At 38.4% G+C, this 25,533-nt stretch overlaps 2 protein-coding genes and 1 long non-coding RNA gene across 4 annotated transcripts; 2 read left to right on the plus strand and 1 right to left on the minus strand.

The window, feature by feature from the left end:
• Window positions 1-298: 298 nt before the first annotated feature.
• Window positions 299-1,312, plus strand: LOC143355991 (uncharacterized). Its single transcript, XM_076791282.1, has 3 exons — window positions 299-489; window positions 598-730; window positions 804-1,312. Exons 1-3 carry the CDS (start codon window positions 360-362, stop codon window positions 1,054-1,056), a joined length of 516 nt encoding a protein of 171 aa, XP_076647397.1. The 5' UTR covers window positions 299-359; the 3' UTR covers window positions 1,057-1,312.
• A 900-nt stretch (window positions 1,313-2,212) lies between these two features.
• On the plus strand, window positions 2,213-11,619 carry Ap-2alpha (adaptor protein complex 2, subunit alpha). 2 transcript variants are annotated; one of them, XM_076790462.1, is made up of 14 exons: window positions 2,213-2,364; window positions 3,323-3,409; window positions 4,055-4,266; window positions 4,353-4,546; window positions 4,749-4,980; window positions 5,058-5,166; window positions 5,547-6,190; window positions 6,616-6,747; window positions 6,816-7,013; window positions 7,225-7,556; window positions 7,638-7,906; window positions 8,020-8,164; window positions 8,790-8,997; window positions 9,442-11,619. In XM_076790462.1, the coding sequence occupies exons 2-14, from the start codon at window positions 3,346-3,348 to the stop codon at window positions 9,517-9,519; spliced, it is 2,817 nt and encodes a 938-aa protein (XP_076646577.1). In that variant the 5' UTR covers window positions 2,213-2,364; window positions 3,323-3,345; the 3' UTR covers window positions 9,520-11,619. The 2 variants fall into 2 exon arrangements, with proteins under 2 accessions (XP_076646577.1, XP_076646578.1); XM_076790463.1 differs by lacking the exon at window positions 2,213-2,364 and adding an exon at window positions 2,437-2,754.
• On the minus strand, window positions 10,379-14,714 carry LOC143355554 (uncharacterized). Its single transcript, XR_013082521.1, has 2 exons — window positions 12,220-14,714; window positions 10,379-12,140 (listed from the first exon to the last, which is right to left on the minus strand). It is a non-coding gene; the product is annotated as an uncharacterized LOC143355554 (long non-coding RNA).
• Window positions 14,715-25,533: the final 10,819 nt, after the last annotated feature.

Below are 25,533 nucleotides of genomic sequence, written 5' to 3' on the forward strand. Positions count from 1 at the left end.
AATTTTAATCGTTAAATGCCCAACTCTAAATTTATACAAATAACGTTTGTTTTTGTTTCTCAATCAAAATCCTAGAGCATATTAATCAAATTAAATATTGCAATTGATCAACGTTCCACTCTAAGCTCATGTAAAGTGACAATTATTTTTGTTCCCAATCAAGGTGTTAAAACATTTAAACTATTGACGGTGTTACAATTGTGTAACGCGGCTTATTGTTAGATTGAATAAGGGAAGGCAGAATTCCATTTGAATTGCCGTCACTTGTCGCGCTGGTTGATTGCTCTTAAGTCCCCCTTGCGTTTACCATCGGTACTAAATGAACGTCTTTGCGAAGTTTGTCAACGTTGTCAACGATCATGAAGGGACGAGTGAAAACAACACCGAACGAGCAACCTTCGAAAAGCAACGATGAAAATCGAACGAACACGAAGAAGCCGTTCGACAAAAAGAAATACCGAGCGCAAAAGTACAGCAACAAATACAAAAGTATGTCTTCGACTGTGTAACACGCGAGTCACACTCGTATAGGTTAGATTGTACGACGTTTGTTGTGGGATCATTGTACTGTTTCTTATTACTATGATATTTTGGCAGTTAATCAATGGGAGGAGCGCAGGAAGAAGGCGATTTTACGAGATTATTACAAAGACCTTGACAAGAGCCAACGAGAGGATCCAAAACAGTCAGTTTCATTGAAAATTGGTGATCAGAATGAAAATGATCAACAGTATGTATTTCACAATTCCTCCTCCCCTTAGGATCAATGACAACATTGATGTAATTAAATTTATTTTTCGTAGGACAGAGCCAAAGAAAGTGAGTGCATTTCATAAAGCCAAGCGAGAGTTCCTACGCAAGAAGGATGAGAAGAGGAAAAGAAAAGAAGAGGCCACAAGAGTAAAGTCAGAAAAAGACGAAGCGCTCAAAAAGTATAAAGAAAAAAGAATGCAAACTTATAAGAGACTTTCGAAGAAGACTAGGAAAGGACAACCTGTGATGAAAGACAGGATGGAAATGTTACTAGAAAAAATACAGCAGCAGGTATCCAACTAAGAAAAATCGAAGATGGATGCATTTGTTATGAAGTTTTGGATTGATGCAACATTAACTCGTTCTTTGTACATATACGTTGACATGAATGTTCAATAAAAGAGCATTGTTTTGTAAACATAAATTGTATTGCACACCCATATTCTACAAATGTCATGACACTGTTAAAACATTGACTGCCAAACAAGTTTTGTATGTTTCCTTTGTATGTCACCGTTAATCTAAATTTTTAATTAAAAATTATTTGGTATGTTCAGTACAGTGGGGGTCATCGTTGCCCAACACTCGATTGAAGGTAATTACGATAATTGTTGCATTGGTGGATTTAATTGCCATAAATCTCATGGGGGTCACTGGTGACCGTCGCTAAAATTTTCCAATGGCATCCTTGGTGTCACCAGTGATTGACAATTACGGTTAAATTAGTTATAAAGGTAATTTTATAGAAAAATTATTTGAGTATGAATTTTATTACTGTTTGGCACATTGATAGATTTAGACAAGTGTCGTGACGGTCACCGGTGACCGATACTCGGTTGACGGTAGTTGCTGTGACTGTCGCATCGGTGGTTTCAATTAACAGATGCCATGGGTTTCACCGGTGACCGTCGTTTAATTTATCGGTTGCGGTAAATCATCGACGAAAGGCAATTGTGATGTTTATTGCATCAGTATATTTATTTCACACGAATTTCATGGAGGTCTCCGATGACCGACACTAAATTAGCCGGTAGCGCTGTGGGAGTCACCGGTGACCGGCGATTATAGCCTATTACCCGGGTGTATGCAATTAACACATTGACTCGATTAAATAACGAAGTTCTTAAACAGTTTAACATAGCTAATAAAGCCAGCGAAATAAACGAGCAAAGATTGCTAACACGGCTCAATTAAATAATTGAAGATATTTTACCATTACACTTGTCATGGTCGAAGCATAGAAAAATCGGCTGACATTCAACGAGTCGTGTCATCCATTGACATATCACTGTGTTCTATACTTTCTGCTGATCCGAAACAATTAAAGCAACAAACGGCATCGTTTCGTTTCGAATTCCGAGTGGACAACGATCGGCACGGTAATGATAAAAATGTTAAGAATCAATGCGATTTTCCGCGATTCGAAATACGAATTTGGCTGCGCAACGGGCAGGGCGCAGGCGCAGTGGCATTTGACGGGCAGCCGTCAGCTAGTCAGCGGTTGCAAATGGCGACAGCCACGAAATCTCTGGCACCGACTCGCGAATAGTTTCACGCCTACCGAGTGCTGCGTGATCGAGCCGTGCGTGAAAGTTACCCTAACTCCGATCGGTATGTACCCGAAACAGATCGTATAATCGGCGCGCGGACCGTATAACCTCTCGGCCAGCGAAAACCATATAGTCGCGCTTGGTGGCCACTCTCTTGGCCTCTCTCGTACACGACAGCTCTTTTTGCGGGCCAGATAAAAAGACACTGGTGTCCTCCCCCGTCTTCGAAATCGTGGTCTCGCTCGCACGATCGATGCACCACGATTTCCTCGATATATTACGACGGTCGTTGCCACGGTCCGCGCCGCTGCCGAAACCGTTCCCGAAAAGTTTTCACGTAACGGGTGCCACTATCAACGTTCGCACGGCACTGCTGTCAAAAAGTGTTTGGCAAGCGGAATCTAGGACGCGGCACCGGCTTAATCGCTCGATTTTCCTTTCGAGCGTCTCGGTATTTCGTTCGCGGTTTCGTGCCCGCCTTATCTTCCACGATTTCTCTGTCTCTCTCTTTCGTGCTGGCTGCTCTCGAGCACCGATATTCACCGCTCGGTACACCGATGCACCGGAACGATTTTTCAAAGTTGCTCTCGGCACCGAAGGGCTCGTCGCCTCGAGCACTCTTAATCAACGAATCGCGCACGGACCGCTTTTTTTGAGCCCCGTTCTCCTCGTATGGGCGACCGTGTGTCATTAAATGATCGTGCACCGTAACCGACGAAATAACGTGCACGAAATTTCCGACTCGAAACACTGCTATATCACTCGATACCGCAAGTAGAAACAATTTATTAAAGAAAATTTCATTGTGTATAAAGCTCGATTCATTTTTCAAATTTTGTACTGTATGTCGCTCGATTCACTTTGCAAATTTCATATATTAAAACTTGTTGATGCAATTACATTCGGTAAGCCTTTTTGCAGCTGTTGCGAAAGATCGACCGTTGGATGGCTAATAAATGTGCAGACTCGATGCGCTCTGTACCGCACACCGGTACCTTTCAATGTACTCTGCTTCACAGGTGGTTTCTAAGAAGAGGACAAAATGCCGGCTGTGAGAGGAGATGGAATGCGTGGACTGGCTGTGTTCATTTCCGATATCAGGAATTGTGAGTTGAATTTAGTATACAATGTTTCATTAATATACCTTTTGTACAAGGTAGTTTTACATGCTTTATATTGTATTGGATTATACGACTGTCTTGTTTATAAGCAACATTATAGCATTAGATAACCAGGAACAGAAGCTTGTATTTGGTTCATTGAAATTTTTCTCTGTCTTCTATCCATTCAGAGATATGATGCCATTGAAACTAATGCAACACGCAAAGTATTTTGAGGCAGCAGAGAGTAGGAGACAGGGGGCGGAGCTCTGATATAGTCATATCTGTGTGTGATTATGACTTGTCTCTTGTACACTAATATGTAATACTTGGCGTAATGTAATAAACATCTATCACGGCTAACACTCTGAGTTCCTTGAAGAAATTTTTATAAAAATAATTACACACTGATATGTCGAATCAATCTTTAGAATAAAAAGTCTATGTAGAGCAAATCAATACATGCATACTTTGATGCCAGTCCAAGTGGCATGTAGCCATTATACTTTCCTATGAAAACTATGACAAATGTTCACTTGTATATACAATGTATACACACTAAATATTTGTATATATTTTGTATGCATTAATAGCTTGTACAATTACATGTAAATTCTGAAATATTAAATACATGACCATTGGTTCCACCAGGCAAAAGTAAAGAAGCAGAAATCAAGAGAATAAACAAAGAATTGGCAAATATTCGGAGTAAATTTAAAGGAGACAAACCATTAGATGGTTATCAAAAGAAGAAGTATGTCTGCAAGCTTCTTTTCATTTTTCTCCTTGGTCACGACATTGACTTTGGCCATATGGAGGCTGTCAATTTACTTTCGTCCAATAAGTACTCAGAAAAACAAATTGTAAGTATCTTATAATTGTAAGTAATTAAAAGTATTTCATTATATTTTTCAGAGAGAATTTAATAGAATTATTTTGCTCGTTTCAGGGATACCTTTTCATATCAGTTTTAGTAAATACGAATAGCGATCTCATTAAGTTGATTATTCAAAGTATAAAGAACGATCTTGGATCCCGTAATCCGATTCACGTTAATCTTGCGCTTCAATGCATTGCCAATATTGGCAGCAAGGAAATGGCCGAGGCTTTTGGTAACGAAATACCAAAACTGCTTGTTTCCGGGTAGGTTCTTGCAACAATTATTTTATTTACACCAGGTATACGGGACGCATTCTCATTAGAGGTGTGCGGGTTCTCAAAAATTTCGAGATTTTCAAGAATTTTCGGGAATCTCGAAATTTTCAAGAACCCGACTCGTATCTAGTTCTCATATTTTCAATTTACGATTATGGATTTGAACATTTGTCTCATTCTGCATTTACAGAGACACTATGGACGTAGTGAAACAAAGTGCAGCACTATGTTTGTTAAGACTATTGCGTACAGCGCCAGATGTTGTTCCCGGAGGAGAATGGACTTCGCGTATAGTTCATTTATTGAACGATCAGCATCTTGGCGTTGTTACTGCGGCAGCATCCCTAATCGATGCACTTGTAAAAAGAAACCCAGACGAGTACAAGGGATGCGTTAGCTTGGCAGTCTCAAGACTGAGCAGGGTATGGCACATTTGTTTCTTAATTTCGGACAGAGACGGTTGAAGGATAGCTCTTTGATATTTGCTCTATCTCCTTAGATTGTGACATCGAGCTACACAGACCTACAGGATTATACATATTATTTTGTGCCAGCACCATGGTTGTCCATTAAATTACTGCGATTACTACAGAATTACACTCCGCCTGGTATATTATCTTGATTTCATTCTTTTTAACTAAGCACCTAAACGGAAATGAGAACGATGAGAACGATATCGATAGCTTTCTGTTTAGGTGCTTAACGTATCGTCGCATGGTAGGCTATTTCGCCTGAAAAATCGGAGAAAAACTATTCTAGCGTTATTTGTCTTATCGTCAGCTACAACATTCTGAGATAAAAAATGCATATGAAACACGTGAAAAAAAGTTCTAACACATTATGGCCAGAATGTTCGATTAGCTACGTGTATTAAATTTGTTCATTTTGGGATGCTTCTGAAAATTTTTTGCGCTTTCTCAAATCAAATAGCCCACTGTGCGCCGTCGTTGGAAAGCAATTTAACTTTGAACGATTAACATTTTGACAGCCGAGGATCCGGGTGTGAGGGGCAGGTTAAACGAGTGTCTAGAGACCATATTGAACAAAGCGCAGGAGCCGCCGAAATCGAAGAAAGTGCAGCACTCGAATGCGAAGAACGCGGTGCTGTTCGAGGCGATTAGTTTAATTATACACAACGACAGCGAGCTACCATTGTCGGTTAGAGCGTGCAATCAACTCGGCCAATTTCTGTCGAACCGTGAGACCAATCTCCGCTACTTGGCCCTGGAGTCCATGTGTCATTTGGCCAGGTCCGAGCTGTCGCACGACGCCGTGAAAAAGCATCAAGAGGTCGTTATACTATCGATGAAAATGGAGAAGGACGTGTCCGTCAGGCAACAGGCCGTCGACCTTCTGTACGCTCTGTGCGACAAGAGCAACGCCGAGGAAATAGTACAGGAGATGTTGAACTATCTCGAAACGGCCGACTATTCGATTCGGGAGGAGATGGTTCTAAAGGTTGCAATTTTGGCTGAAAAGTACGCGACCGATTACACTTGGTACGTTGACGTTATATTGAATCTCATTAGGATAGCTGGTGACTACGTATCGGAAGAGGTTTGGTACAGAGTCATCCAGATAGTCATCAACAGAGACGACGTGCAGGGATACGCCGCGAAAACCGTGTTCGAGGTAATTGTTTACAAATATAATTCATCGGGGCTCTTACTTGTCGCTTTGGATCAGAGTACTTGGGGATCTACTCAATTTAGAGTACTTCGATACATGCATAATCTTTCAAGATGAATTTAACAATGTAGAGTATTACGACCTCGAAATGAACTTGAAGTGACCTTGAGCCTAGTTTCTATCGCCTATATAACATCTAAATTATAGATATAGAATTTATACAGGGTGATCACGCTAATACTAGCCATAGTTTTTCTTGCAAATAATACATATTAGAAGAAAATGAAAGAGGAAAAAGTAATACCGTCTTTGCAAGCAAGAGTACACGAGTACTCCGAGTGTTCAGATACTTCACCAGTAAGAGCTCTAATTAAAATGCACCCAAAAGCACTAACAATTTACCGACATCTTCATTTTTCCTTTTCCAGGCCTTGCAGGCGCCAGCTTGCCACGCAAACATGGTCAAAGTCGGTGGCTATATACTCGGCGAATTTGGAAATCTCATTGCTGGCGATCAACGTTCATCCCCAGCCGTGCAATTTCAGTTATTACATTCCAAAGTAAATTTTCAATATTTTCTCTACACTCGTCACCGTATTTCACCTACTAACATTAAAACTATTTTTAGTATCACCTATGCTCCCCGATGACTCGAGCATTGTTGTTATCGACGTATATCAAATTCATTAACTTGTTCCCCGAAATGAGAAGCCAAATACAAGATGTGTTTCGACAACACAACAATTTACGAAGCGCGGACGCGGAATTGCAGCAGAGGGCTTCGGAGTACCTGCAACTAAGTATTATCGCATCCAGCGAAGTCTTGGTAAGAACAATCTTCTAAAATGAAAATGGTGTATGTCCACATTTGAATATGTTAAAAAGTATTTTTCTATTATGGCGGAAAATGTTTCGTAAATTTACCATGAAAACCATGAAAATTGAAATTTTTTTTGTTTTTCCACTTACACCACTTTCATAATGACCAGCACAAGTATACTAGAACGTATGATTAATGGTTTCAATTTTTCTTGAAGGCTACCGTTTTGGAAGAGATGCCCGCATTCCCAGAAAGAGAATCCTCGATTCTCGCCGTGTTGAAAAAGAAGAAGCCTGGCCGGGTGCCCGAGAATGAAATTAGGGAAAGTAAAAGTCCCGCGCCGAATGCTAATCATCATGCGGAAGCACCTGCAGCCGCTGCAGCGACTGTTAACAACACATCGGCAGATCTGTTAGGGCTTTCCACACCGCCATCTTCTCAGCCGGCAAGCAATACAGGGGTTCTTCTCGACGTGTTGGGAGATATTTATAATATATCGAACAAAGTTGGTGCTACGAACGGTGCCCAAAACACGTACAATCCCAAAAAGTAAGACGTGACCTTTAAGGACGGTGGGTTCTCCCACCAGTCAATCTTATTTTAGTTTTATATTAATTCTGCGTTTTCCAGGTTCGTTTGTAAAAACAACGGCGTGCTATTCGAGAACGATCTAATCCAAATCGGCGTGAAGTCGGAGTTCAGACAAAATTTGGGACGTGTCAGTTTGTTCTACGGCAACAAGACTCAATACGCTCTACACAGTTTTCAAACTCAACTCTCCTGGACGGAGGAGAACCAAGCGAAACTGGCCGTGCAAGTGAAGCCGGTCGATCCAGTCCTGGAGGCTGGTGCTCAGATTCAACAGATAATTAACGCGGAATGTATTGACGACTACAACGGTACGGGAAAACATGTTGCATAACGACACTAACGTTCTAAGAATGATTAAAGTTAGACGCGAGTCAAATTGATCGTTGCTAACATGCCATTCAATTGTTTTCCATCCTCGCAGATGCGCCGAGTATGCTCATCTCTTTTATTTACAACAACGTGCCACAGAAGATTACGATGAAACTACCGTTGACGATCAACAAGTTCTTTGAACCGACGGAGATGAACGGAGAGTCGTTCTTCGCGCGATGGAAGAACCTTGGAGGGTATGTTAGACTGTTTAAAATTTATTAAAACGTTTCTTTAACACTAGAACTACCGAGCCTGAAATACCTATATGCCCTTATATAACCCTACATACCTTTATAATAATAATAGGATTGAATTTATTCAGATTTCATAGGATTTTTGTAGTAGCATGTATTTGCTTGAATAAAAAGTATACTAAGAAATTTCTCAGGAAAATATTTCTATAACTTCACGAATTGTAAAAGAAAAAATCTTTATTCTAACGGGGTCGATAGTTCTAATGTTAAGTCGTTCTTATTTTGTCTGAAGTATACGTCTGTGTACGTACTATATTTTGGGAGTGATTACCTCCTAGTATTCACGTCTTTAATTATACATAGGATTTTGTTGATTTTGAGATTCAAGGTCAACTCAAGGTTACATTCGTATAAGATGATAAAATTACGTTAGTATAAAGTAGTATAAAGCTAAAAAAGTTACACTACTATAGTATTTAAAAGAAAGGCATCGATCGTTGAAAAAATTCAAGGTCACCTTGATATGTAAGTCGCAAAAAAATTAAACGGCATGTATCTATTGAGTCTGACTGTATTCTTCGAGTTAAATATTGTACGCATGTGAAAATCGAATATTGTGTTGCAGAGCTAATCAACAGCGTTCGCAGAAGATATTCAAGGCCCAGCAGCCAATAGATCTCGCGCAGGTCCGCACGAAACTGCAAGGATTCGGAATGCAGTTGCTTGACGGTATCGACCCGAATCCCGATAACTTCGTCTGCGCGGGTATCGTACACATGAGGGCACAACAAGTAGGGTGTTTGCTGCGTTTGGAACCTAATAAACAAGCGCAGGTAATTTATACTTATACTCAACCATGCGGACTTGGATCAAACCTTTTCATTTCTAAATTTTAATATGTTGTTAAACTTAAAGAAAATACATTTTGAACTTATTTTAAGGTTTGCTTTTATCCACTAGATAGGGATCGTTCCAGATAAAAATATAAAAATGAGTAGTTGAAATTTAATACTAGAGATTGTAAAACTATAAGAGGAATTATTCAACAAATTTATTTCTTTAGGTATACATAACAAATAGACAGACATGTTCTTGGTTTTATAAAATAACGTAAAATAGTCAGCTTTAGTGCTCCGTAAACCTTGCGTTAAAGCAATAGAAAGATTAGAAGAACTTGGGAATGTCGATATATTATTGCCAACACATTAAAATTATTAGATGATCCAAGCAACAATGCTTCAATGGAGATGAATGACTAACTATACCTAATTTTCCAGATGTTCCGCTTGACAGTGCGCTCGAGTAAGGAATCGATGTCAGTAGAGATCTGCGACCTGCTGGTGGACCAATTTTAAACGGCCTAGCAGGCGTGAAGCTATTCTAAGGTACCATTTAAAAAAAAAAACAAAAACGAAAGGAAAGAAAAGGAAAAGGAAAACACACAAGAGAAACGCCGTGGGAAGACATATCGTGATTATAAAAGGATGTCGTCTCTCGACGTTCGAGAAAGATACTGATGATTACTTGTTAAGAGAATATTCGTTGTACCCAAGCTTACGCTCACAGCGCAGTCGTAAGAACTCAAACCCATTGTGTAGACGAAGCGTTGTTACCATACGTATAATCCTGAAAGAAAAAAAAAACAAAAATTAAAAGGCACGGAACGTGTCGGAAAAAACACATATACGTACACACAAAAAACACATATACACAATCAACGTTATCGCGTATAATTACCGCATATAATTGCGCGTGCATGAGAAGCAAAACGAAAACGACAAAAAAAAAAGAAGAAGAAATAATACAAACGAGAAGCAAACAACGCGTGCAATTGACCACGAAAAAAAAAAACAAAACGAAAACAAGCGTGGACGTGACTCGTTTTGGTCCACGGGAGCGAAGGTAACGAGCATAAAAAGAATAAATTATCTTCGTCCTCTCTTCTGCTTTTTTTTTTGTTCGTTTGAAGAATCAACGAGTCCGGTTAATCCAAATGACATATAGATGTTCATGGCCACGAGTATTAGCAAACGATGTTCGGGGGATCAGCGTCCGATATTACCGACACACATTTTTTACAAGAGATTTCCAGTTCGTTTCTTCTTTTTTTGTAAATCAGTTTACATACATACATCCACACACTCGGACACCTGTATCGTTTCGAGCGATATTTTGCAGTTGTGCAGTTGCGTTCTCGTGGCTCGCGACTACCCATCTATTTTTCGTGTTTCGTACCGATTTCGGTTTTTTTTGAGATTATTATTAATATTATTATAATTATTATTATTATTATTATTATAACGAACTATCGTATTGTTGCGTCAGCGAGAGTAAATTTGGGCACGATGACAGTAGCTGTATGATATTAGTTGTTTATCGTAGACTTCCTTGTATTTAACGGAGCTCAAAATTTCTCTTGTAATTAGTAGGTTCGACGTCATCGCTCCTGTCCCGGTCCCCCCTCTCCCGCTTATTCTCCCCCCCCCCGTATCCCGCCGCCCCCTTTAGAGATTTTTCATTTTTACCTCAGACGTTGGTATATAAATCCATGGCTGGTCACCATTGTTTTGGCTCGCGAGGAGGAGCGAGGCGAATTTTCTTGGCAAAAGAAAAAATGGAATATACGAACGAACGAACGAACGAACCTTTTTCTAATTAACGAGTCTTGTGTGAGATGTATATTTCCGTAGTATATCTTGTACAGATGATATATCCGCGGATGATGCGTTCGAACGTTCATTTTGTGTTTCAACGTGCTTTAGGGCGCCCCGGAAAACGGAAAAGGGAAAATCCTGAGAAAAGGAAAATGATGGAAATACATAATAGAGCAGCTCTCTGCGGGAAAGAAACGCTTGAACCGCGTTTCGCGTCGCGACGAACCCCACGCTTCTTCGATTTACTCTCCTTGTGTCTATCTCTTTGTTATAAATGGAAATTGTAAAGCTCTAATAATTGAATTGTACATAAGAACTTATCCGTTGATTAAATGTGCTGAGAAAGAGCCGTTGCATCGAGACACACCAGACAGTCCACAGTCCAACAACGATTGCTGGCTGCAAGGATCTACGATCTATATTATATCTGAGTCTCTTCCTGCTGTTTCATTTGTATTTTCTTTATCACGCGAACACACGAGATGTATATTATTTGTTTTTTTATGTTCGTATAGCATAAATTTATATTGGAAACCCTTCTCCCTTATTCCACCTGTAATTTTTTTCGTTTCTTACTTTTATTATTATTACTATTATTATTATTATACGTACATACACACGTGAAATTGCGTTTGGCTGTTTGCATGAGTCGAGAGGATCGAGCATGACGATCATATAGTGTCACCGAATCAAAAGACTTTGCGTGCGTTTAATATATATATATTTTAATGATTTAATTAAGAATCGGACCGCGCGAGGAACGCCAAAGGTTTCTTGAATAGAAGGAAAATCGGAAAGATATTCTGCGCTGTTTTCTTCTATTTTCTACATTCTTCCTTTTTAGTCGTCCTTTTGAGACACAAAACTCCTTTTCTGTACAGCCGATTTTTTGGTGGAATGCTGTTTTTTACATCCGAAAGATTGATTTTGAGAAATAGGATTTTATTGAAGACCATTCGCACGAGTTTCAGTGACGAAATGATTTTTAATTGGTTTTTACTTGGTAACTAAATGATTTTTATATTGTAGAAAGAGGGGGGAACCAAACATTCCTTGAAGAGAGTCGATGTAGACGTAGAATTGTAGAGCTCTTACGCGGATATCTGAGTACTCAGTACTGGTTATAATCCTAAATGAATAAATTGAAAAATATATTGGGGTATATTCTGGTGCTCAAAGCCAAATTAACTGGTTATTCGAGTACTTAGATACATTCGAATTTAAATTGAGTTTCAGGGTACTCGGATTCTAATTGATTCGACAACACAGTACTCGGATACTGGGTTTTTCATTGAACGAATAGTCGGACGTAATTGAGTATCCTACTATTCAAGTCTATATTGAGTATCCGAGTACTCGATTGTAATTGAGTATCTTAGTATATAAGTCTAAATTGAGTACCTTAGTACACAAATCTAAATTAATTATCCCATTACACAAGTCTAAATCGAGTACCTGAGTACCAGGATTTAAATCGAACATCTGTATACTACAAGTCTGAAGTGAGTATCTGTGTACTCAACTCGAAATCAAATTCCTGAATACTCAGATTAAAATTGACTATCTAAGTATTTGAGTACTCGGGTTTAAATCGAGTATCTAAATACTCGAGGCTAAATTGTATGAGTACCCGTACAGTCGAGTGCTAAGATCTAAATTGTAAGAGTACCCAAGTACTCATTTTCTAAACAAAGTGAATACTTGAGTACTTCATTCCTAAATGAAGTGAATACGTGAGTACTCGTATCTAATTTGCAGGAGTACCTGAATATTTATATCCAAGTTGAACGAGTACCAGAATTTTTGGATCTAAATTAATTGAGTACCTGATTTGTTAATCTAAATTATTTGAGTACCTGAGTTTTTCGAATCTGCATCGTTTGTGTACCTTAAGAACTTGAATCTAAGTATTACTACTGTCTGAGTACTCGTTTTTGCAACGATTCTGTATCCAAGTACTCGAGTCCTAAGTACCAATAAATTCTACCAACAATAAGGGCTCTACGTAGAATTATTTTGTAAGTCGGTCACCGAATCCCGACCATTACAATTACGTATCTGTACAGGCTCAATGATTTAGATGTAATTCGAAATTAAGTCTCTTACGTTACCATTAAGCTCACCCTACGCGCTACGTACATTTTTTCAACAACTGCTTCCCCGTTTTATAGATTCGATTTCATTTTCCTGTACATATGTGTGCGTGTGTGTGTATGCGTGTGTATTAGCAAGTGTTCTATTTGCACGCTCTCGGCACTGAAAAGGCAAGAACACTCCACGCGGAAACAATAATAATGTAAATACAACACGAGCCAGCCCCTCGGACACAATGAATCGCCCCAGTCATGGATTTGTTAGCGCGATTTACGTTTCGGAATGGCTGACCAGGTTCATGTTTATCCTACACCACTATCACGGGAGTCTGTGTGTACACGCTTATCATTACGGGAATGTGAATCATGTTTCGCCCGATTAGACTCACACGCTCGAGCGACTCGCATATACATGTATCTACGGGGCGAGTCGAGAAGAACTGACGTCACGAAATTAATCCTTGTGTACCTATTCGATCCAAAAATTTTATATCAAATATACAGGGTGTTCAATAATTAGTCACCGTTTTTCTCATGCTGTATGCAATTCCTGCAGTTGTATGACGTTTAAACTCATGTGGCATATTGTTTAGTTCATCTTGAGATAGATTTTTATATGATATCAAAAATATGTAACGTTGCATTAAGAAATATTGTAGGTCACCTCCATTTATGAAATGGATAGAGTATATATAAAACGTTTATATACGACATTATGTTGCTTATGAAAAGTAGTACGCTTTTTCGTCATCTTTGTGGTTTATGAGAAAAATGATGCTTATGAATGGACTTTTACATTTTTATATCTCGTATTTTTTCCGATATCAAGATTACTTTCGGGAACATTGAAAGTAACACTCAGTATATTTTAAAATATATTATATACATTATATTATATTATATCCATTGAAAATATTTTTCGATCGAGTTGATACATAATGAGTAGGCTGCGGATTTTATGCGTTCAAGACAAAGTTGAGTTGATGAAATTTAAAATAGTAGAAAAATTATAAAATTTTAGAATGTCGATAAAGTCCAATCTGTTGAAATGATCAAGGAAAGGACAAATTTCAATTTTCAATCGATGCAGAACCATTTTTATTTTGCATAAAAGTGCATAAAAATTCTGCAGTCCAATAACGATTTACTTGAGATGGCAGTTCTTGCTAACTCATTCTGTAAATACATGTAATATGTATGTCATATTTAGGATGTTCGACAATCTCCTTATTTAGCATCATATTTGACTACCAAAGCGGATGGAACAATCGAAGAGACAGTAGATGTAGATATAGTAGCCTCAAGTCGACATTACACAACTTACCTCTTCAACTAGGACTCTTTCTACCTGTTTTCATTTTCCATTCGCGTGCAGGTATAGATTAAGCGTAACCTCTATTCCTAAACACTGTAAAATCTTCAAATTCTTTCTACTTATAAAATATCTTTCACTGAAATGTGAAAATGTTGATGAAACACCATTTAGTGATTCGAAATGCACACCTTTTGTGCAACTATTTCCAAAGTGCTTGTGTGGGTACCAGTGTGTGGCTGGAAATTGTCGGACATCCTCTATGTATCCCATGAACACAGAATTAATCGCCTAAATCTGCACTCGCGAATGCTTGTCGAAAAAAAAAACATTATGCTGCAAATATTGCAGGGAATTTTTCGGCACATTATTTTCTGACAATGGGTCATTAACCGGACTGTATTATCGGACTCATTCGAATGTTTTTTTGTCATTTTCTACTCAATGGATTTGTGCATTCAAATATGTATTATTTATCATTTTCTATTTAAACGTTTCAAACTTAGACATAATTAAATTGCGAATTTTATTTATGGCAAAATTCAATAAGTGACATTTAAAATAGTAGATTAAACGAATTAAATTGTTTATTCGTTCGTGAATCCAGTATTAGGCGATTTGCCCTGTATACACACGCGCGTGGATACGTATAGACATATAAATAAAGTATACAGGGTGTCTCTTTTATCTTGCGCTCCCTAAAACCTGAACATTTTTGCCAATGAAAAACTATAACAGTTAGCAAAGTCATTTGACTAAGAACAACGAATATTGTGATACTTTTCCTTTTCAAGGTGATTTTCTTTCGATTTTTCGAGGTCATCAGCATTTTTTCGTGCAGGACGCAAAGAATATTGATTTTTGTGTCATTTTTTTTTCTATTAAGGTCGTTTGAAGGTCATGATGCGACATGTCATTGAACTCGTTTTTGCGTGTGCTACAATATTAGATGACATAAAACCATTGTCAATACTGAAAAAAAATGTTGATGGCCTTGAAATTCGAAACCTTGAAATGAAACCGTTCCGAATCGAAGAATTTTGTTAACTGGGGTGAATTTTTGTATTGGCAAAAATGTTGAGATGATAGGGAGGGAAAGATGAAAGAGACCGCCCGTGTATGATTCATATAAGAAATATATATTATATATACGAATTATTGAACAAATTGGATACGCGTGGCGGCACACGCGATTGTTAGACTATTGTGTTGCCACGAAACGGGGCGCGTATGTTACAACGCTACAGAGATTTATTCCGGTAAATCCTTTGTCGTTTCTCCTCGCTGCTTTCTCACACCTTCGTGTAATGGATTTAATGTAGGAATTCGATAGGAACGCGATAGTGAACGCGGCTGTTCGTTGTCGACGTTTTAAATCATGTAACAACTGCGATCCTACGCAATCATTTTCCATCGAAATCGTCGCTTCAGTCCGGATGTTCTAATCGACGACGATTAAGCGATGTTTCGCTTATTTAATACTAATTTCCAAAGTTCAAGGCAGATCGTGCAGAATCATGATCGAACTATCCAATACAAAGACCAAAAGAGACTATTGAATAATTGACAATTTAAAAATATAACGCAAGTTTATCTACTACCGTTTATTACTGTATAATCTGTCTCTGTGTACGTTGATATAATTTCGTTCAATGTCGGAATTTTGGAAAATCGTTTTGACACAATGTTCTACATACTACAGTCACAAAAATAATGTTTACAACAAATGTATACATTTGTTCAATTAAATACCCCTTTTCGCGGGGTAGTAGACGACGAAAGTTCAAAATTTCTCACAAACATTGACCCACGAAATCATCAGTGCTTGTTCTTTCACATAATCAAACCCAAATCACCAAAAATCGTTGTAACAAATAGTCTGCGGATTTTTATGCAAATTGGGTCGTGACATAGATAAATTCGGCTATGTCCAGTGTCTCTGTTTATCTATTAATAGAGTACAGATTTGTTTAAATCAATTGCATAATTTCTCACTGCAAGTGGCTTCTGTTCTATCATATTTATATATATATATATATATTTGCAATGAGTCATAACTGGACTGTGGATTTTTATACAAAATAAAAATTCCCCGCATCATTTGCAAGAAACAGGAGTTAAATAAAACAAATAGTTTCTTCCTTTAATGGTTGCGATATTAATACCACTTAATTTGTTTGCTATTTTAAATTTAATCTCACTTTTGTTATAAATGCATAAAATCCGCAGTCTAGACATAACCTAATCGTTAAAATTAGGACGTATTTATATTTGCAACCGAACAAATGTATTGCAAATATATTTTACAACCTAATATAAAATTGTCTGCAATATCAAGGAACAGGAGCTAAATGAACGTTCACTTTCATTAACATTTTCATAAATCATAAAAATATGACAATATTTAAAAGATTTTACGGTTTTGTATTTTTATTACGCTTTCCTGTTATAACTCGCATAAAATCGGCAGACTAGTGATGTCAGGAAGGATTTCTACATTCAATCTTTACGCGGGACACAGTCACATCTTTCTCCGTAATCAGCGTCTCCTTAATTAGAAATCGACCCCAAGTCTGTTCACAGACACTCGTTTTTGCCATCGACGTACACGAACGTTTGTAAAATGCCTACCGTTTGTATCGCGATCGTGAGACTACACGTATAAACATAATAATCTCGTACAAAGCGCGCCCTTTCGATCGATCGACGCAACATCCCGTGATCCACGCCGCGTGAGTGATCTGTTGAATGACCAATTAACAATATTACTCGCGAGTTGAAACGTCAAAATTATCGACGATTGAAAATTGGACGCGGATGGGCGTGGTCGATCGTCGTCAGACTGCGGATCTTTATGCAAAATAAACATTTTCTGAGTTTATTACAAAATAATAATTTTAAAAAGTCAAGAATGATTTGATCCTTTTAATGTCGTCAGTTTTGTATTTTATTCATTCATTTTTGTCGTACGTGCAGAAAATCCGCAGTCTAATCATCACTGTTCTGCGAAACTTCGTGCGATTATGTTGGTAAAGCTCTTTTGAAAATTACAAGATAAGGATTTTCGCATCATCTTGTTTTTCATTCAGTTGATGCGAAAGTAATGGCCGAATTCTATCGCAAATAAAATTGCTTGTTATACATCATTCGGAGCTTCTTTATTCATTAATTTGTCCACCTTGTAATGTTTCATAAAATCTTTGACTGAGATTGAAATTTTTTAAAGGGGTTCTCAGAAATCGCATGAACTCTCGCAGCCTGTCAATCGAAGTTCATTGTTAGTGCCAAAAGGTGGACAAGTCACAGTTTCGTCTACGATTTGAAAGTACGGAAAAATTCTACGGGGTCCATTTTAGGCGAGTGCATGATTGTAACCGATTACAGTAATGCCTCGATGTATGCGAAAAATTCGGGACCGAAATGTCACTAGTATCGTGTATCGTGTAGACAGTATTCCCTGATCGCTTGCTGCTAGCGTCGAACGTAGAAAAGATGACAAAGCTATCTTATTTCTAATAATTTTCTAATTGAACACTCGCCAACATATTCGTGACAATTTTCTGATTAAAATGAGTCCAAACACGACATAGTTCGAAGAGTATTTACTCGTTAAATCCACGATATAGTAGAACCTCGATTATGCGAACTATAATAAAGGTTTTACTGTATAGCGAATTAAACAAGTAAACGCGATGCAAATGGCGTCGTGTTTGGACTCGTTTTAATCAGAAAAACATCACGAAAATGTTGGTAAAAGTTTGATAACAAAATAATTAAAAATACAACAGTTTTGTCTAATTAATTCATTCGCTTATAATGTAAGATTTCTCGGCGATGAAGCTTTCGAGATATACCCGGCGGTAGTGGGGATAAATTTTTCACAAATATCGTGCACATCTTTTTCACATACATCCAGGCATTACTGTTCAATATGATGGCGAGCGGAGAACGTTGCGTGAAATTAGCCTAACTCAACGAACGTCCTGAAACGTCTCGCGTTTACGACGTCTTTTGGCACGCGGGAGCCGATTCGAATCGATCCACGTTTTTTGGAAACTTTTTCTTGATCGGTGCAACCCCTGCCGGCAACAGGTCAAGTCAGGTGGCAGTAGAGATTTTTCCCAGCAGCGTCAAGTATGTGTGTGCGTGTGCATTATGTTCTGTAACTCGAGCAAGCACGCAGAGAACCGCTTTTCGTATTGTTATACAGCACTGCGTCGAAACAGGACGTGGACGGATTTCTGTAAAAATCGACCGGGAATCGCGCGATTTTTACCACTTTTTCCCCAAAGAAAATTTTTAATATTTTCAATAGTTTTAGAATTTTGAGAAATAGAGAAATGAAAGTAAAGAATTGTTGCTTATATAAGTTAAAGGAGAATTGATTTATGGATTTTTTGAGCTGAAGGAAAATTCATGTTTTTCTTTTAAAAAATAGGAAATTATTTTCTCAAACTGAAAAATCGATTTTTCAATTTTTTCAGCCGAAGCAGGACTGATTTGTGAGTCTATTGAATTGAAGAGGAACCGAATTGTGTAATTTTTGCAAACACTACAATTTGCAAGATAAATTGCACCTAAACTCTACTTTCAAGTTGAGCTTAGAAATTTTTTTCTGAAATTCAGTGATTTTTTTGGGTAAAAATCGTGAAGATCGCATATCGGGCGATCTTTCCGGAAGAAAATCCAGAAAAACTTTTTCATGCTGACCCTGTTAGCCGAACAGCGAGCGTTTTGTATCTACTCTCAAAGTTCCTTAGCATGATAGAAAACACGTAGCCGAGGTTACATTCACCACTAGATTCGATAGATAGTTAACGCAGTTGAACGGATGCAATGCGAGGATCATTTTTAATCGTGTTTCACCATCACGGCATGTTTTACAGCGACTACTTATTTTTATAGTTAGGTGTTACGGTGCGAGAGTATATCGACGTTGTTTCAAATCATTTATAGAGAGCGTTAATATTATCGTCACTGTAGCGAATCGTCGAGGTAGCGAATCACCGATCGACCATACCAGTCATGAATAGATCACGCATTTTCGTTGCTACTGGTTCATTGAACGAAAACTGCATGGGGAATTGCGTATGGTGGTCTGAATGGTTGATCTAGAAACACAGAAATACGTTAATGTAAAATTAACACCGTTCAACAAATATTAGTGTATGTTTTCCCTCGTCCAACCTGTATATCTGTCAGACTATAAAACAACAGTTCCCTTTTATTCCACTTTTGTTGCTGTCAAGTCCATCGGGGTCAAAATAATGTCCTACAGGGCCACCTTTGCCCTCAGCCTCTATACAAATGTACTCTCCTGTTTCTTTCGATTTCTTGGAGGCCAAAATATGTCAACAACACGGGTCTTCTCAGCGGCGTGTATCGTTCCGGAGACATACCCGTGTTATGTTTACATGCCTCGGGGTCCGGGGCCTATAGTGACCCCTCGCGGAGTGTACCCTGCCGTGAGGTCAATTCGCGACGAAATCACTGTATATGGCAGACTTTATTGTCTCCAAAAATTTCAATGTTTCTTGACAATACAGAATAATTCCCTTTTATTGCTCTCAATTTCATCGGGGCCGAATAATGCCCTACAGAGCCGCCCCTGCCCCCGTTCCCTCTGTCTATGAAGACATATTCCCCCAAAATTTCAGCTATCTGTTTACCACTTGTTTTTCTGTTTCTTTCGATTTCTCGGGGGCCAAAATATGTCAACAACACGGGTCTTGCCAGCGGCGTGTATCGTTCCGGAGGCATACCCGTGTTATGTTTACACGCCTCGGGGTCCGAGGCCTATAGCGACCCCTCGCGGAGTGTACCCCGCCGTGAGGTCAATTCGCGACGAAATCACTCTATTCGGCAGACTTTATTGTCTCCAAAAATTTCAATGTTTCTTGACAATACAGAATAATTCCCTTTTATTGCTCTCAATTTCATCGGGGCCGAATAATGCCCTACAGAGCCGCCCCTGCCCCCGTTCCCTCTGTCTACGAAGACATATTCCCCCAAAATTTCAGCTATCTGTTTGCCACTTGTTTTTCTGTTTCTTTCGATTTCTCGGGGGCCAAAATGTTACGTCACAAGGCCATTCTCGACCCAGATCGACCATTCCGATCACCGAGCGACGCTGAGGGGACAGGAAACAGCACAGAATACAAAAGAGTGTCCTCGCGAGAGAACACAGTCTACGCGTTTTGTACTTATCGGTTTTCTATGCATTTCGTCGGAAGTACCGAAAACGAACAGCATCGTAGCTCGGAATGTTATCGGGAGCTGTTTCATGGCCGCCAATGCGATGCGCCGAAGTAGCAGCGAGAACGTCGAATTGAAACGTTATCGCGGAATCATCGTGTCGATTCGTTCTCCACTTTAATTTCTAGCTGAAGCGTATCGTTCATCGATGTATAACGAAACTCGAGAGAAAGACAACCGGGAAAATGCGATGCTCTTCTGTGTAGTGGCCAACAAAAGCACTCGTACACCTGTACAAAACATTTGTTCTTCGTTCCCTTGCTCGTTTCTCAACAAGTTTGCCATTTATTATCGGCATTTTCCTCGCTAAATTGAAATTCACTTGGAAATACATTGGAACGAAACGTTACATACCAAACCACTCTGGGAACAATGCGAATTTGCTTTCAGATTTTCAGCAGGAAAAATTGCAAAAATTTACAATTATCCGTAGACTGTGGACCATTATGGGGAATTAAAATTTTAATAAAAAGAACGATAATTCAAACAATGTTCGTGAGGAAAATCAGTTACAAAAACTGATTTATTATAAATACTTACAACTGATCTGTGTTTAATGTGTTGTCTACTTTTTGATATTCTGTTTGAGAAAATTGTGGTTCCTGAAATGTTCTAAGAACTTGGAAAAATTGAAAATAAAATGCCACTGCTCTTATATTCTTTTTATTCTTCTTCAAGTTTCCGCTGTTTTGTATTTTACACTAATTCATAATTTTTGGAATCTATATGGTAAGATAATGTTAAAAAATATAAACGTAAAGACAGAGATTATATATTTTTCGGTTCGAAAAACGGGGAAGGAAATTGGCATTGTTTATGGGACGGTGGAACACAATATTCCTCACTTCCCTTATAGATTTTCCGTTCGTGGAACCCGGATGTATCTCGTGTACGAATACTTTTGTTTATCGACGCAGCATCGAGGAATGGTTATACTCGTTTTATATTTTCCTCCGACAATATCACTGACATTTGTATCGTAGCGCCATCGTGTATAGCGATGTTCCATGTGTATCGACAAATACCTGACGGATCACGTAAATTACCTGATAAATAAACGTACACCTGAGTCTCCTTTCACACGGTGTACACGTAAACGAGTTTGATAAACAATTGATTTGATACAAAGCGCCGAACTTGCGACAAACGGTCACGGAACCAAAAAAAGAGGCAATTTAAAACATGGGAAAATGCATTTTCTGAAAGCGTTCTATTTAAAAGGTGTATGGAAAAAAAAATTGTTAACATGTTGAAAAAAATTATACATGAAACATGCGAGAGGCAGTTTAAAATATCGAAAAATGCATTCACCGTGTGTATTTTGATAACGCGAATATAAAAAGTAATTTAAAATGTAGAATAAAATGCATTCGTCGGGACGATTCTATTGAACAAATATATAAAAGAAAAGTTAATTTATTGAAGAAAATTAATTACAGTGAAAGAAATTCAAGAACCCATTTAGAATACAAAAAAATGCATTCACTGAAAAGATTCTATTTAGGAAACGCATAAAAGACAATTGTACACATTGGAAAAGTTTAATTAACCAAAAATCGTACGAAAATTAATGTGGAATACAGAAATGCATTCACTGGATACGTGCTATATAATAAACACGTAAAAGGCAATTTTACGTACCAGAAAAAATTAATTAACTAAGAATGATACAAAACTCAGTCTGAAATATAAAAATGTATTCACTGGAAGCATTCTAACAAAAGTGAATAGGGAAACTAAACAAAATAATATTTTTCTAAAGGATCGACATTATTAACCATTGCTCTTTATTATGATAGTTAACGAGTTCGTTTTCTTACAACTGGAGCAAAATCATGTTTCCCACGAGTGAAAAGAGCCGCGCGAATGAGTTTAATCATAAAACCAGTTAAAAAGCTCGTGAAACGGCGAGCGTACCAAAAGGAGCGGTGTAAATGTGAAAAATAAAAATGTAAAAAATAATAAACCGTGTAACAAGAGAGCCAGGTATACGTGTGCACTTCATGAAGACGCGACAATAGGTGAGAAATTCCGAGAGGTGGTATGTAGCTATGAAAAAGAAAAAAAGACCGTGTATATGTGCATCGAAGAACCGTATTAATATATATAAATATATATATATATATATAAATAAATATAAATATACATATATTCTCTTTCTATCGTTTCGCGCGTGGACGTGATCAGTGGAAGGGGTTGTAATAAACGGAATCTTAGATTATTATATCTGTATACTTTATTGTGTCTTTAGTAGGCTACGTCCATCGACGGAACGAACGTGATGACGTGAATAAATAATAAAAACGAATAAACAGAACATTACAACTATACTTTGGTGAATTTCCATCCGCGGCGCGCGGCAACGTCTGCTGATCGGACTATAGTTCTATATTCGCTTCCATAGGAAACTATAGTCTTCTCTTAACCCTGCAACAGTGTCCCCGGGTCTTTCGAGACCCTAGCAAATTTTTCTGTATTTTTTAGATACTGATTTTTGACATTATATTGATTTAGATATCTTCTATGCATTCATTTTTGATGCTCTATTGAAAGATAATTGCAAATATGAGATTTCTTAGTTTTTTTGGGAAATTGAATTTTCTGGTTTTGAAGTGTATAGGCAGGAGTATCTTTTGGATTTTTTGCAAAATTTTTGCTTCCAGAGAACTATCGCAGGGTTAAATAAATGTTCAACCTGTTAGCGGAATGGTCTAGAATTATTGTTTGGGTCAGAGTGGCCCTCTTTATTATTTTACAATTGTTGAGGTTGGACAGACGCTCTCGTTGAACATCGTTTGATCAACTTATGTGAACGTATTACCAGTCGCATGAAATCTTAATTAACTATAAATTACAATTGCGAATCTCAAAAAATGATCGTTTCGATTTCCGATTTGTTTTAGACTTTACAATATTGTAGGCGCAGTTAACTAATCGCAGAGTCCCTTTCGATTGTTACATAAACTTATTTACGCATTGTTCGCACTTAAAATTTCGCAAGAGAATGGTTATATTTTAAACAATTGTTAAAATATCCTCACGGAAATATTCCTGCAATTTCTTCAAGGTCCATTCTCCTCGCACAAAAATGTTCACGCACGAAAATTTCGAAAATCGACCGAGCGCGACTTTTCAAAAACCGATAGCAGACGTTCCCGAGGTTTTTCGGAATGTGTGGTTCCCGGGTCACGGAGAACGGAAATCCCCGACTCGATTCCAGTCTTGAACGATCGATTTCAGTATCGACTACATCGCAGCGTCTTTCTTTCTACATACATTTATGTACAGAAGTGTATTTACAAGGTACGCGGTGGATATCGCGTGCTCTCGGTGGTTCGCGAAGTCTGAAGCACCTCTCTCTCTCTCTCCTGCCGCGGTCGAGAGAGGAAGAGAGAGGGAGAACCTCTCTCCTGCCACGTCTAGAGAGAATCTCTACCCGGAGAGACAGCGAGAAGCGAGGAGAGCGAGGAGTGAGCTCGGGGGCCTGCGGACGCGCTCGGAATCTGCTTTGGAGGAGAGGCAACGTTGAATTTTCCAGCCGATCTTCAAAAAATTTCCCTTGGGGCCACTCGCGGCTTTTCCTGCCGTCTCTTTTTCCGGCTTTCCCCGTTACTTCCGACCGAATTCCTTCCGTTAACCAACGAACAAGACATAAACTCCACTCTCCAAAGGAAACCGCGCGCCCCGAGACCCCCGAAGAGATCTTTGGACGTGCACAAATGGATGCACTTCGACTGTATTCTACGGAGATCTATAGCTGGTCTGTGATCTGGGATCTTTCTAGTATCACGGCTTCCCCCTTATCCTCTTATTGAGAATATTAAAACTCGTATAATCTCGTGTAATTTCGATTAGAGAGGCCTCTCCGATTTTTACCTGAGAGACAAATCCGAAAACAGTGGCTGGCCAAATTTTATTGCACAAATTCTCGTGTTTGCATTAAAACCAATTTTTGAACGGATTCTTAGCTACATTGAATGTTTCTGAGGTCAGAAGTTTGATTCTCCAGAGGAGACAGTACTTGTTCAATGCTAAACATTTTTTTAGTTATTTCTTTATGAAACTATCGTCAACGAATTCGTCAGATTTTTCTGATTAAAACGAGTCCAAACACGACACAATTCGGATCATATTTACTTGTTTAATTCGCGAACTAACCAGCGGACCATGAGTGTTCGCATAATCGAGGTTCTGTTCTATCGTGGATTAAACGTGCAAACATGATCCAAACAGTGTCGTGTTTGGACTCATTTTAATCAGAAAAACGTCAGGAATGTGTTAGTAAAAGTTTCGTAACAAAATAATTGCAAACAAAAATTTCTGTTAATAAATTAATATTGTCTCATCCTTACTCACAATCGAATTTTTGCTATTCATTTTTCTATTAAGTGCGTACAATCCGCAGTCTAATGATGACAAACTTTTTAAAATGTGAAATGTCGTTTTTCTGGTTGATTTTGGTTAATAAAATATTGAAGCAGCGAGAGTAGAAAGAGCCCATGGTAGCACGCGTCAACCTTTTGGTTTCAGCGACTTTCCCATTCGATTTCACTTATTTAATTATAATTGTAACCGCGATTCATGGCGCCGTGACATTTCTGTGTCGGTATAAACCGCGTTTATACTCGCTTCTTCGATCGCATCGAATTCGCACCGCAAACGGAACGCTCTCTTGCCGATCGCTTGTACATCGTATATTACACCGTAATGGCTACTTATCGACTAACTGACTAGTAATCGGGGATCGAAGGACAAGGAACACCGGTCGATCGACCCTCTTTTCGAAGGTTTTCTTAACGTACGAGAGAAAATTACATGAGCACGCACACCGATCCGTGAGTCGCTGGACAATTGCTTCGATCAACGTTTGTTAAAACCGACTTGGTTGATATTTTAGAAAAAGATTTTTTGCGATAATTCTTTGCATCAACCTAGGAATCAATTTTATTTCTTTTGCACACAGCATCTCAACAACATTCTCTCGACTACTGTGCAATTAAAAAATTTTAGTAAATATTTAGCAGAAATCCAAATTAAATTTCTTTTGGACACAGC

This window comes from Halictus rubicundus, chromosome 7, assembly GCF_050948215.1.
Source record: "Halictus rubicundus isolate RS-2024b chromosome 7, iyHalRubi1_principal, whole genome shotgun sequence".
Lineage (NCBI taxonomy): Eukaryota > Metazoa > Arthropoda > Insecta > Hymenoptera > Halictidae > Halictus > Halictus rubicundus.